Source organism: Telmatherina bonti (genome assembly GCF_933228915.1).
Source record: "Telmatherina bonti genome assembly, chromosome: 19".
NCBI classification, from domain to species: Eukaryota; Metazoa; Chordata; class Actinopteri; order Atheriniformes; family Telmatherinidae; genus Telmatherina; species Telmatherina bonti.
The window spans coordinates 14,290,990-14,304,110 of NC_136617.1; the positions used below are offsets into that span (position 1 = coordinate 14,290,990).

The 13,121-nt window shown below is 39.7% G+C and overlaps 1 protein-coding gene across 1 annotated transcript in view; it reads left to right on the forward strand.

Annotated features, from left to right (window-relative positions):
• The window catches only part of LOC306769915 (regulating synaptic membrane exocytosis protein 2-like), a gene marked incomplete at both ends in the record, with an annotated part of 37,380 nt that overhangs the window by 20,415 nt on the left and 3,844 nt on the right, over window positions 1-13,121 (forward strand). Inside the window, 14 exons of the mRNA XM_079258682.1 lie at window positions 61-220; window positions 477-500; window positions 2,479-2,547; window positions 4,732-4,867; window positions 5,204-5,311; window positions 5,710-5,928; window positions 6,014-6,073; window positions 6,522-6,689; window positions 7,252-7,361; window positions 8,569-9,261; window positions 9,690-9,731; window positions 11,564-11,586; window positions 11,671-11,768; window positions 12,214-12,360. Coding sequence (XP_079114808.1) covers window positions 61-220; window positions 477-500; window positions 2,479-2,547; window positions 4,732-4,867; window positions 5,204-5,311; window positions 5,710-5,928; window positions 6,014-6,073; window positions 6,522-6,689; window positions 7,252-7,361; window positions 8,569-9,261; window positions 9,690-9,731; window positions 11,564-11,586; window positions 11,671-11,768; window positions 12,214-12,360 — 2,057 coding nt within the window. The remainder of the gene's footprint in view (window positions 1-60; window positions 221-476; window positions 501-2,478; window positions 2,548-4,731; window positions 4,868-5,203; window positions 5,312-5,709; window positions 5,929-6,013; window positions 6,074-6,521; window positions 6,690-7,251; window positions 7,362-8,568; window positions 9,262-9,689; window positions 9,732-11,563; window positions 11,587-11,670; window positions 11,769-12,213; window positions 12,361-13,121) is intronic.

Here is a 13,121-nt window from a genome sequence, read left to right on the forward strand (position 1 = left end):
AACCTTATGTGCTGTGTACATAATCTTATTCGTGTTCTCTTGGCCTTCTTGTTGTGTCAGGTTCTCATAGAGCTGGAGTCGGCGCTACTGGATGATCAGCCTCATTGGTACAAACTGCAGCTTCATGATGTTTCCTCTTTGCCACTGCCCAACGCCTCCCCATACCTGCAGAGGAGAGGACTGCAGGCTGAGCACACACAGACCAGCAGGAGGCTTCAGAGTGAGTTCCAGACTGATTCACAATAACTTGCACAAAATGATCACTGATACTGCTCTTTAACACACCACTTAGTAAAGCTTACTACACATTTTATTTTCTCTTGTTACTTCTGTTGCTGCTTCATTTGAAAGACTTTTTTGTGTCTAATTGTTTTTTTGTTTGTTTATTTGTCCTCTCTGTGTGTTTAGTTTTTTTTTTTAATGTATTCTTCTTCTGCTTTTGTTTACTTTGTTTCACTCACGTGATGCTTTGCCAGACAAAGGTCCTTACTATAACTCAGGTAATGACACGTGTGTGAGTGTGTGTGTCTGGAGGTGGCTGCTGAGCTTTTATAGCTAATTCATGGGACTGTTCTCCATGTGTTACAACAAACAAGTTTGCTGTTGAATTGACATCTTCATGCATTTTGTGGTTGTTTGATTTTTTTTTTTTTTTTTGTGTGTGTGACCTGATTATGACAGAGCAATGTCTTCAGATTACAAACCACCAGACTAGAAGCTTAAATAAAAGATCATCCACTAGCAGGACTGTCCAGATCCGTTCCTCGAGGTCCATAATCCTGCAGATTTTCCATGTATCCCGGCTTCAAAACATCAGACTCAAATGAAATACTGATTGTACAGAACTTCATTGGCTGTTGAATCCGTTTAAGTGAAGCCAGGTGTGTTGGAAAAGGGATACATCAAAAACCCGCAGGACATCAGCCCTTGAGGACAGACTTTGGACACCCCTGTCCTATAGCATACTGGGAAGTTTTGAATCAAAGGTTTTAGGACTAGAGGTCAGGAGATCTGTAGTTCTGCTGCAGAGTATTTGTTGTAATCAATGAAAAAATATATCTGTGTATATATAGATGGTCCTTGACTTGTTTAAAACCAGGGCTCCATTTATCAGCTGTTCTTATGCACAGATTTTGCATAGTTTTTTATGAGATTTTTTTATGCAAAAAAGTAGAATTTCCTGCACTAATTTCTCTCTGCAGTGTTTATTAATTATTCACTTTTTGGTGCAGCATATTGTTTCACAGGAATATTAAATAATATTTATCTCTTGCGCTTAAAATTTCGCCGTTGAGCTTCAAATGTTTTTTTTTTTTTTAAATAATTGTTAACTAAACCTTATTGTGTAAACTAATCAAAGATTTTTGGTTGGCTTCAAGCTCAGCAGAACCAAACATAGAAACTGAGTTTCTATTTATGGTTGTTTTGTATTTGTTTTTAGCACATATTAATATCTCTTGAATAAACTTATTAAATTCCAGTGTCAATGATAATTTCCTGAGATCTTTGATGTTTGAAAGAAGGGTCTAAGGTACTTAATTTGGTTGCAGTTGTTTGTGCGATTCATTTATTTATCAAAAAACGGCTTTTAAGTAAGCAGTAGAGACCCAAGAAAACATGCAGTCATGGAAAGCATGCAGTCAAGCATACAATCAGGGAAGGATGTCACAGTTTTCTTAAAAGGCCCTTGATGGGATTAAGGTTCCCTTTTTTTATGTTGTTAGTGATATGTCACATATACAGTTGTGGAAAAATTGTTAGACAACTCTCCATGTTCATTTTTAATGGCTGGTAAAACTAAAGGTACATTTGTTTGGCAAGAAGGATGGTCTGATATTATTTCTGCAACTGTACTTGCACAACTTCTCTAAAAGACTTTTGAAATTGCTTTAAAGGGGGTCTTTAGGTTAGTGACAAAGTCTCAGTTGTACTCAAAGAGGATCAGAATGTCCTCGTGAGATCCTTGTGAGAATAGTACAGACCAACTCCAGCCCTCGATGGCTTCTCCTCTGGAGGTTTTAGATACTTCACCTGCTCCAGAATGTCAAAGGAAATAGATCCAACAGCTTATTGTCAAGTTCTGAGTCAGATGTTTAGAAGCAGGTACAGATCTAAAACCTGCAGGACTTAAACTCAATGTTTTAATCTTAATTGGAAATCTAGTTGTTCTTTAGTAGAAGTATGAGTTGTTAAATTGCTTGATTTCCTTCTGAAACTTACAAATTAGCCCCTAAACTTGCTCAAATATCAGAATATGACCAATAGTGCCAGTTGTCCCTCAAGTGGTCCAGGCTCTTCAGGAATTTTTAGACAAGATCAAAAGAGTTTGTCTTGAGATGTTTGTGTGCAAACAGGTTTCTCATCTTGCTGCCCAGTCTGACAGGTTCAGATTTGTCGACCTTCCTGTGGGATTATAGACGAGCAGCTTACAGGCTTAACATCCTCCTTCTCTGTGTCTACCTCTTTCTCTTTCTGTAGGGTCTCAGAGGATCAGTGACAGTGAGTTTTCAGATTATGACTGTGAAGATGGCATCGGGGTGATATCAGGTAAACTGGCCCATCACACGTTCAAGCACAAGATCAAGTCAAAAGATGTTGAAATGAAATGCAACATAAACCCTTTATAAAATTGACACAATGTGTAAAATGTAAATTTTGACATGATTAAGTGGTTTTCAATTCATTCATCTGTACTTTTTTAGTATAGTACAAAGACAACAGTAGACACAATTGGAGCAATTTAATCCTATTGGCAAGCATGAACATGCTTGGACTGCACCGGTGTTGATGTCGTGGGAAATATAAACATTTGTGTAATGTTAGCAAGATGTATTTGTGAGGAAAGGTCTTGCTAGTTTTAGCAAGACAATGCCAAACCGCAGTTTGCCTGGTTTTATTGTAAAGGAGTCTTAATGTTAAATTTGCCTGCCTGCAATTCAGACTTGTCACCGTCTGAAAACATTTGGTCCATTATGTAACAACAAATACAACAAATGAGGCCGTGAACTGTGGAGCAGCTGTAGTTCTAGATTAAGGAGGAATGGGAAATGTTTTGCTGTGAAAAATCAAGGAATTCTCAGATCCCAAACATTGTCTGGTTTCCCAAAGAGCTAAAAGATTTTCTCAGCCCAGGGTCTGCTGCTTTCCCACAGGCTAGATTAGGCAAGTTAAATCCATTGAAGAGTGTTGCTCTACCCTGTCTTTGCTCTGTGAAGTCTTGGCTCTACCGAGTGCACAGTAAAACTAAGACGTCTGCTTTTAACCTGCAGAAACATGAGGAAATACACATCAGCTCAGTTTATTTAAAATCTGTTAATTTTATACATTTCTACAGGGTTTTGGATGGTTTTTATTAATCCTTTAGACCACTGATGTCAAACTCTGGTCCTTGAGGGCCACTGTCTGGCAGGTTTTAGATGTGTCCCTGCTTCAACACAAATGATTTTAATTCATAGGTAATTAAAAGACTAGTATAGAGCCCAACAGTCTTTTCGAGGCAAACCATTTAACATGAGTAACATAAAGCAGGGAATCCTAACATGGCGAAATCAGTTTCTTGCCTCATTTATTGTGGAATCCCGAAATAATTTTTTTTTTTTTTTTGAGTTTTCACACTCAGAGAACAATTTTTAAAAAAAACCTAAATGGCAACTTTGACATGACTGAGACAGAAAGGTAGAAATTAGGTGAATATCTGGGCCAGTCAGACATGTTTAGTGCTCATCCCAGTGATTCAGAGTAGCCTTGAAGATACCATTTTTTTACAAGGTCAGTTTTTAAAGCTGTAATATCTCCCCTCGAACACCTTTTGTCCCTCGTCCCTTCATTAGGAATCAAGGGGGCTGAGGATAAAAACATCATACATAGACTTCAGGAGAAGCACACACTTACTTAGTGTTTTAAGAAGAGGTGATGTGCCACAGTGTTTAAATAACCAGCTTTAAAAAAAAAACTAGGGCTTGTTACTATATTCTCTTGCAGTTTTTGCTTTTGGAGTCGTTTTTTCCCCCTTGTTTTAACATAGCACACTTAAAAAGTGAATGCAACCCAGCAAATATACTCTGCAGTCACTCAAAATTGTGTTCTACTCTGAGTTAGTATTGCTGTCCAAAACTATTCACTGCATTTGTGAGCATTTTGTTCTTAGATGATCAATTTTTGCTCTTGGATTACATGAGAATCACACACAATATAGCCTCAGTCAGATCTGATACCAGTCTTACTGCCTCCGCTGTGGCGTGTTTGTTCAGCTAAAAGTGGACTAAGTTTGCTCATGACGTAGAACAATAAGATGAAGAACAATTCTGAGGTGAAGCAGAGCACATTTAGATACTTGCTGAGTAAACAGTTTTGAGGAAAATGGGGACATTGATGTGCAAGTGCATGGAATGAGTCATCATATTTCTTTTACCCGTAGAGCTAGGTATTTATATCTACATTATTGGCCATCCTCTCTTTTTAGCATATTATATTGTTGTGATTATATAGAACCCAATTGGGACAATCCAAATGTAGGCGCTGCTGTTGGATGCAACTTTCATAGTACACGTTGGGCATTTAAAAGTACTCCCAGTGTTTGTCACAAATGCACTGTCTTGAATTATGAACTGGACACCAGTGAATCCACTGATTTGTACTGGTGTGATAAGCAGTTTGCCTCATCTTTAGAAAATAATGGATAGAAATAAAAGTCACCAGCGATTCAGCTCAGTTTGGTTTCTCTGTCTGCAGATTACAGACAGAATGGGCGGGACTTCCACAGCTCCACCCTCTCAGTGCCAGAACAGGTGGTGTCTTCCAATCACCTCTCCCGATCTGACATGGTCAGGATGAGGTCACGGTCGCCAAGTCAGCCGCCTCCTCAAAGGTAAGCAGCAGCGGTTAATGATGAGATTTAGACCAGTTAGAGTGAGATAAGTGGAGATCAGAGCAGATGAGATGATATGAACACGTAGCTGCCTGGTGCAGATGAGATGACATTGGATAAGAATCAGAAAGCATCTGTTGATATTAAAAACCAGCCGGGGGAGATGTTAGATAAGGTCAATCAGCTGATAAAAGATTGAGTTTACTTCTGAGATGGGTCTTATTATCTTGAGTCCCAGTTGCTGACTATCATCTCAAATGACTTGTCCTTTTCTCTTTTTCTTTTTTTTTTTTTTTTGCACCTAATTTCTTGTGATCTCCAACCTTTGGTTGCCAGCGGTAACCCTCTTTACCCGTTGTACCGTGAGGATGCTGTGCGGTTGCTGAGAGGCTCAAAACTGAGTCGAGCGTTCTCTGACGCCAGTCAGTACAGCAGCTTGGATAGGTAACCATGGCAGCACAAGGCAAAATAGATATCTGAACTGGGTCACCAGTATGCACACTAGGTATTGTTTGTGAAAAGCCACATTAGTAAGTCTGAACCAGGACTTAGGTCTGGACTGGATGCAGTGATGTTATATTAATATGTATACCGTAGTGCTGATAGTACTTTTGTGATGCTACTTATGGTTGTATCCGGACAGAAGTACTGATTTTAGTCCCGGTTGTGTTGTTTGTTGTACTGCAAGACATAAAACTGTTTTCAGCCTTCATGGTTTTGGCTTTAGTACTTACTGTACTACTACTTTTCCTTGCAACACAGTCTATTGCAGTTTATGCTGTAGTAGTATCTATAGTACAGTTGTACTACTGATCTGATTCCCTGTCTTTCTATTTATTTAGGCGACCAATAAGGAGAATGTCTGTTGCCAACTCTCTTGATTCTTATGACAGGTATTTCTACTGTGGCAGTAAGAACAACATAATTAAAAGTAGCAGAAATAGTATCTGTGTAGTTAAAGTAACTCTATCTAAATGTGTTTTCTTGTGTGTAAGACACTTAAATGGTCCACAACACACCTGGACAAACCATATGATGAATGGGAACTGTGAGGATTACAGGTGAGCGCTGGGAGTTATGGGTAATGAAGTAATGATCAGCTTTATCATGTCTAGACTGGAGCTTTGACATTTTTCTGTTCTTTAGTCAGGACTTCATCCCTGACTTCCCCTATGAGCCTGATACTTATGATGAGGAACTACTGAGGTAAACAGGCAACAAGATAGACAAATAGTTGTAGATGTAGACAGACGTAGATATAGAGGACAAATGTAGAGCACAGCCAGTTGTTCATTTCTGTGTATTGTTTTATCCCTATTTTACCAGCTATTTTCAGGTCTTCATACATTCCGGACTATTTTAATGCATCTCTAGAGTCTGTCTGGTTTCTGCTTTTGTTTTGAGAAAGGTCTTAAAATAACCTTAATTTCCTTCCTCCCTTCCACTGCCGGATTGTCTCTCACGTTAAGGCCTTCTAGCAAATGCAGAGCCAAAAGTCCAACTTTCTTTGGTGCAGTGCCTTATACTTCTGATTTACAGACCTCCACAGGTGATGGCAACCTGGTTTCCTTGTTTAACCATCTAACTAATCAATCCCACAGGTGAAGTGAATGTCAAGGTGAAAGTGGGTGACAATTGTTATGGTAACGTGCAGGTACAGCCGTGGGATGGACCGGAGGGATTACTACAGTCGCTCTCGCTCAGCTGACCAGCGAGCGATGGCTGACCGACGCATCTACACACGCTCACACTCGACCGACCGAGCTGACTCTTTTCACCTGAGGTCTGGTCGTTCCGCCCCCCCTTCACCTGCCCTGATCAGGTGAACCTGCTGCTGACTGATTAGAAAGCAGCTCCGTCTCTGTGGCGTTTGCTGAGTGTGGCTTTCATCCTTCAGAGACAAGCATGAAGTCTGACTCACCACTAACCATGCTCCCTTGATCTTTACCCTTCCTGTTTGCTGTCATTACAGTGACATCATACCACTAACTTTTAATTTTTCGTTTTCTTGCATGCATTTCACATCTGATCATATTTTTTTTTGCAGCATGTTTGGTCATAATGTTTTTGGTTATTGTGCATGAGCTTGTCTTATTTGTCTTCTTTGTAAAATATCATTTTTAGGGTCTGTGTTAACACTGATTCTTGGCTCTCAAACTAAATTCTGGACTTGGAAAGTTTCCATGATTGACTGCACTTTCTGTAAAAGCTCACTAAAATTAGTGCTGGTGGCTTGTTTGAAACTGAAACAAAAGCCTACAACATGAAACCTTAAACTTTCATTTGTAAGGACTTCCACCACTTTGACTCCTGACACCTTAATTCTTCCTTTAAGGTTAGTAGTTTTATTTTTTTGTTTGTTCATTCTTTTTTCTGTCCAACAGGGCAAATGCTCGAGGTGGATCCACCCTCACAAGTCCAACCGGAACGCCGATTTGCAGCCGCAGAGGGCGCCAACTTCCTATTGTTCCGCCAAAAGGACCTCTGGACAGAAGTATGTATGCTGGGAAGGTTGAATACCTCTCACTTTAAGGTGTCAGCTGATGACAGGACTCACGTGCAACATTATATTCCCTCTGATTTCACATACCAAGTGGTTCATTTCAAACTGAGTCCCGTCTTATATTCTGTCTTTCTACTAATGTTGATTTCTATGTTCCCCAGAAGTGGTAATAAAATCCATATTTTTAACATCATGGTCAACAAAAAACTTTTTTCTTTGATCCTTTTTTTCTTCACTGAGTTAACTGCTTTTTTTTATTTTTAAAAAAAAAACAAAAAAACAAATCCAGTTCCTAATTGCCACCAAATGTAGCATAACAAGAGCTGAATTTGAACAAAAAACTGCATTTGTTCAAGGGAAAACAATAAATAACAATGAATTCAGCAACTCTTTATAAAACGCAAACACTTCTGTACCTGTAAATGCATATATAATATCAATCTAATAAGATTACAGCGTATTTATGGTCCTTACACCTGCATACTATCATTGCAGTCACATTTTCCTGAAATCATTTGCACTTTTACTGTTTTTCCAGAAATTTAGAAAGGGATTGAATATTAATTATTTATATATTATATCCTTCTGCCATTTTAGATGATGTATTTGATTTAGATTATTTATTAACAGAATGAGATTTAGAGAGGTTAGTTATTGGATGAAACTGGTATATTCAGTGGGGGTCTACAGTCGGAGTAAGTTGGACTGTAAGTGTGACAGTAGGGGGGTCATGGCAGCCTAACATTGAGTTGTGTTTTTTCAGATGGAGAAGCTGCAGACTCTGTACAGACAGGTACTGACTTTAATACAAGAATGCTGTGTACTTGCTTGGAACTAGAGCAGTTCTACTTATTTGCTGCCCTTTGTAAATAAAACCTGTTAGTTTTGTAGTTTTGTAGCAGCAGTAAATTACTCCTAGTTAAAGGTAACAGATTGGGATCTGCACAATGACGTTCACATGGGGATTCTCCACCTTGTCTGAATTGTGGTGGCAAAAGGTTGAGTTTTGTGCCAACTTGAAGTTCAGCCACCTTTTAACCCGTTGCTTTAGTTTAGTGTCATGCATAGAACTAGTAATGTGATTGGTCAGTCTCTGAAGCTGATCATGCGGGCATTCATCTTCTCATTTTCTGTGTTTATCCATGTCCCTTATCATTTTTTGTTTCCATTTCCTCCAAAACATTCTGCTGTCCATCAGTTTTGGCCATGCCAACCACAGGAGCACCATCAACAACTGTAATCCCCCCCACACCACATCATCATGTCCCTGCCCCATTCCAAAATCAGGCCCCTCCTGTAGTAAATCATCAACCACCTCCACCTCCTGTCATACGAATCCAGGGGCCACCTCCTCCTTCAGCTCATCACCCATCTCCTGCCCCTATACGCGCACCTGCACCTGGACCCACACCTATACGTGCACCCGCTCCTGCTCCTGCTCCTGCACCCGCTCCTGCTCCTGCACCCGCACCAGCACCTGCACCTGCCCCCGCACCCGCACCTGCCCCCGCACCTGCACCTGCACCTGCCCCCGCACCCGCACCTGCCCCCGCACCTGCACCTGCACCTGCACCTGCCCCCGCACCTGCACCTGCACCTGCACCTGCCCCTACACCCGCACCTGCACCTGTACCCACACACGCACCTGCACCCCCACCCATTTCTGCACCCACACCTGTACCCGCACTTGCATCCACACCTGCACCTTCATCTGCTCCTGCACCTGCACCCCCACCTGTCCCTGTTCCAGTCCAGGCCCCAGCTCCTGTTGTTCAGGCACAACCCACCTTGACCCCTGTACCTGCACCAACACCTGTCCCAACACCTACTCCTGCCCCTTCACAAGCCCCCTCACCAGCACCTTCACCAGTCCCACCCCCACAGACTCCAGGTGTGTACTTCAGAGGTGTGACATGTTTCTCCAGCCAGTTGTGTAGACCAGGGCTACTCATTTTAGTCTCACGAAGCAGGAATGCTGCAGGTTTTCAGTATTTCCCTGCTCCAGCACACCTGCTTCAAATTAATAAGGTATTGTGCAAAACTTCATAGCTAGTTGAAGCCATTTAATTTCAATCAGGTGTGTTGGAGCAGGGAAACATTTAAAACTGGCACTCGTGGGACTGAATTGAGTAGCCCAGTTGTAGACCATTAGAACCAGTATATGGTTATGGTTTATTTAGGTACAGTATGTTTGTGCGTGTTTGCATGTTTGTGTGCATGTCAGTCAGACATTTTTCAACATCAGTGCAATTTATTCATTTATATGTTTATGTTTGTTACATCATCTTGACATCATCACATGACACCCGCAATGTTCAGATCCAGAGAGACGATCAGCGACACCTGGTGGGACTAGGAAAGGCAAGTTCATTCTCAGGTTGATCTCATAGTTTTACTCAGGTGTTGGTTTGTTGTAGCTTTGGTGTGGTTGATAATTAACTCTAAGGTGTGTAACCTGCTTGTCAAACTGGTTTGACAACCCTGACTCTGTTCAGATGACCTGAACAGAGTCAGGGTGTCACTGCATTCTGACCAATTACTTATCTCTGGTGCAGAGGTCACATGGCAGGACCAACAGAAGAAAACACCAAATGGTATGGTACCGGCTGTTAGCAACCTCCAAATTCAGACATGTAGTGTTTAGATCGTGTGACCCGCACATGTGATATTAACTCTTAAATCTGCAGTGAAATGATGGCAAAAGGTCTTGGATTTTATTTGACTCTCAAATTTTAAAAACCTTTCCAACCTGTAATCCAAACATCCATCCATCTTTTAGTCTATCATTCACTGAATGATTGTAAGACTGCTGAGTTATAAGTAGGTCCTTTTTTTCTTTCTTTTTTTATTTTATCATCAAACGTATATCTAAATAGAAAATAAAACTATGAGATTTAGGTTTTGTTTTTCCAAGAGTGGTGGGACCAAGTTAGACACCACCTCAGGTCAGCGTTCATTTGATAAACATTGCAATATAAGTCCTTTTATTTCTAAATAATAGATAATAATAAATGCTGACTGTATTTGTCAGGACTTTCATTTTTTGTTTCTTCAGCTTTGGATTATTAGAAGAGGAAAAATTCCAATACACACAGCATTTTTAAATAAAAAAAAACACACGACTGGTTCACGTCGACAACAAATGCTGAATAACTAATTTTTCTATTTCCGAAAACAGCAGGTATTGATTCATTTTTGACTAATAAAAAAAAATTATGATAAAAATGTGATTGTCTTGTTTGGGCTTTTTTTTTGTTTGTTTTACTAGACTGTGCGCTGTTGTGTTTGACTGCATTGCATAGTGAGTACAGTTTCTGTACATTCGTAGACCAGACTTAGTAGAACCCCAACCATTAATGTATTCAGCTTTCCATCCATCATTCATACATTGTGTTATTCGAAAATCTGTGAATAATTTTTTCTGTTGGGTTTTCTGTTGTTTTCATTCATCATAATCATTTGAAGGGGAGGTGTTATCAGCAAACAGAGAAGGTATAGACACTGTTTTTTCTGCCACATATTTTTCTCTCTGCACTCTTTGAATATTTATTTTCATGTTTTGTATCTTTTATTTGAATTTCAACTCTAAAGATGAATTTACTGCTGTCAGAAGATCACCCACTGAACATTGGTCTAGAAACTTTGAAACCTAATCCATATCTTCATACAGCTTTTTTACACATTAGTTTGTTTTCTTCTTCTTTAAATTGTTGTTTTTTTTTTTTCATCACTAATAACTCTTTGCAGTTGTTGTTTTTATGATGTCTGTTCTGCTTTCTGTGACCCATGATATCATAATGTGTGTTGTATCTTCAGTTTATAACAAGAGTGAATACAAACAGGAGGATTCTGCAGGGGATTTATGAATTTTTTGGGGACATTGTTCACATGTTTAATTATGCTGCTTATTCCACTGATGCTTGATCCATACAAGTTATACCTTATGACTATTCATGCTTTCCAACAATGTTTAATTAAACACTAACTCATATTATGAATCAGGAAAAATGATCAACCAAACACAACTGTCTTTACTTTTTTTTGCTACATGTAAATGCATATTTGCTGTGACAAAACTATCCATAAGTAGCCTGAGACAGACTGTATATTGAAACTGTTACACCATTTTTAAACTCTGACTATGCTTAAAATAGTAAACAACAGACCACTAATCATTTCTTTTTTCTACACAGGTGTGTTGAAGGATCCTACAAAGGTAAGCACACACCACAAATGTACATTACAGTCACATAAAGTCCTTGATCTTCCACACATCTGTTCTCCTTTCCTCTGTTTCCAGATGAGGGACAGTCTGTCCTTTAAATCATCAGATAGTGATATCAGCGATGTTTCAGCCATGTCCAATGCCTCTGACAACCGAACTGTCCGTAAGATCAGGTGAGAAAAAAGAACCAGTCACAGATGTGGGACCAGAAACTAAACACAGACCAGGTTGAAATAAGAAATACAGCTGATGCACACAAAAAATAACCCAACACACACACCGTCCTCGTTTATTTCAATCAATTTGTGTTGCTTTTATGGAAAATAATTACCAAATAACTGAATGCACATGCAAAGCTGGTAATATTAGTGGCACACACAGCTCGACCAGTATGTAAATTATTTACACACTCCTGTCTCACTTCCAGTAATGTATCAGCCAACCATTCACATTTTACAATCTGCTGTTGTTTTACACACTTTGTTTGTGTTGGCATGTTTTGTATTAAGTGTTGTTTGCATTCATTTTTACCACTTTTGCATGATCATGTTCTGCTATTTCTAATCTGCATGTTTCTGTGTGCATGCTGCTGTTCTCTCGTCTTATTGGCTGAAACAGTCAAATGGAATCTGTGGAGGGTCAGTCAGTAGAGGCAGGTTCAGTGGAAGCTCAGGAAAAAGGGGGGGCAGCAGAGGGTGCAGCCACTTTGCAGAAGAGCGAATCAGTGGAGGAACAAGTGGAGGAAGAGGAACCTGAGCCATCAAAGTAAGATTAAACAACGACATGTAACTGGAACTAGATTAGTTATTCAAGCAGTGGCCCTGAGTACTGTTGAGCACTTCTTCTGTGTATTGTTGTTTGTCTATTCCTTATCCATACATGTCCTTTACGTTCAGGTGTTTGTTTCTCCCCTCAGATGTGTTTACACCCCACATCATCAGGAACCTGGATTATAAACTAGTTAGTAGTTTAGCTAGGTAAATCTTGATTCAGACTTTTGTTTTCACTGTCATGAAGTGGTCAAATTCATTCACTTGTGTGTTTGCATTCTTCTAAGTGCAAGCCTTCTCCATCTTATTGTCCATTCTTACTCTTACATATAATGCCATGGCCAAATTGCCTGTAAAACTGTTTTCATATTTTATCTTTATTTTATTGGATGATGAAATGAATTTGAAATGGTCTTTAAAAAGTGACTGACAATCTGGGGTCAGTACCAAATCATTACCATTCAGCTCTGACAAAAGTTGTTTCAAAATGTACACATGTACAAGTAGCTCATGGTTGCTGCTATATAGACAAAAAGCAGATATGGGTCACAGCGCTGCCCATTTTACATAAATGTGCTCATATCCAGATTTGGGAAGCCTTAGTTGACTTCCAGAGATGATAACAAACATTGCGATAGCTCTTAATGGATCCTTAAGGTGGCTGAATGAATCCTTAAGTCCTTCCCTCTCAGTGGAATTAAATGTGTACATGTTTCCTGCTCCCCATTTGGGTTTTGACTGATGAGGTCGTACTTT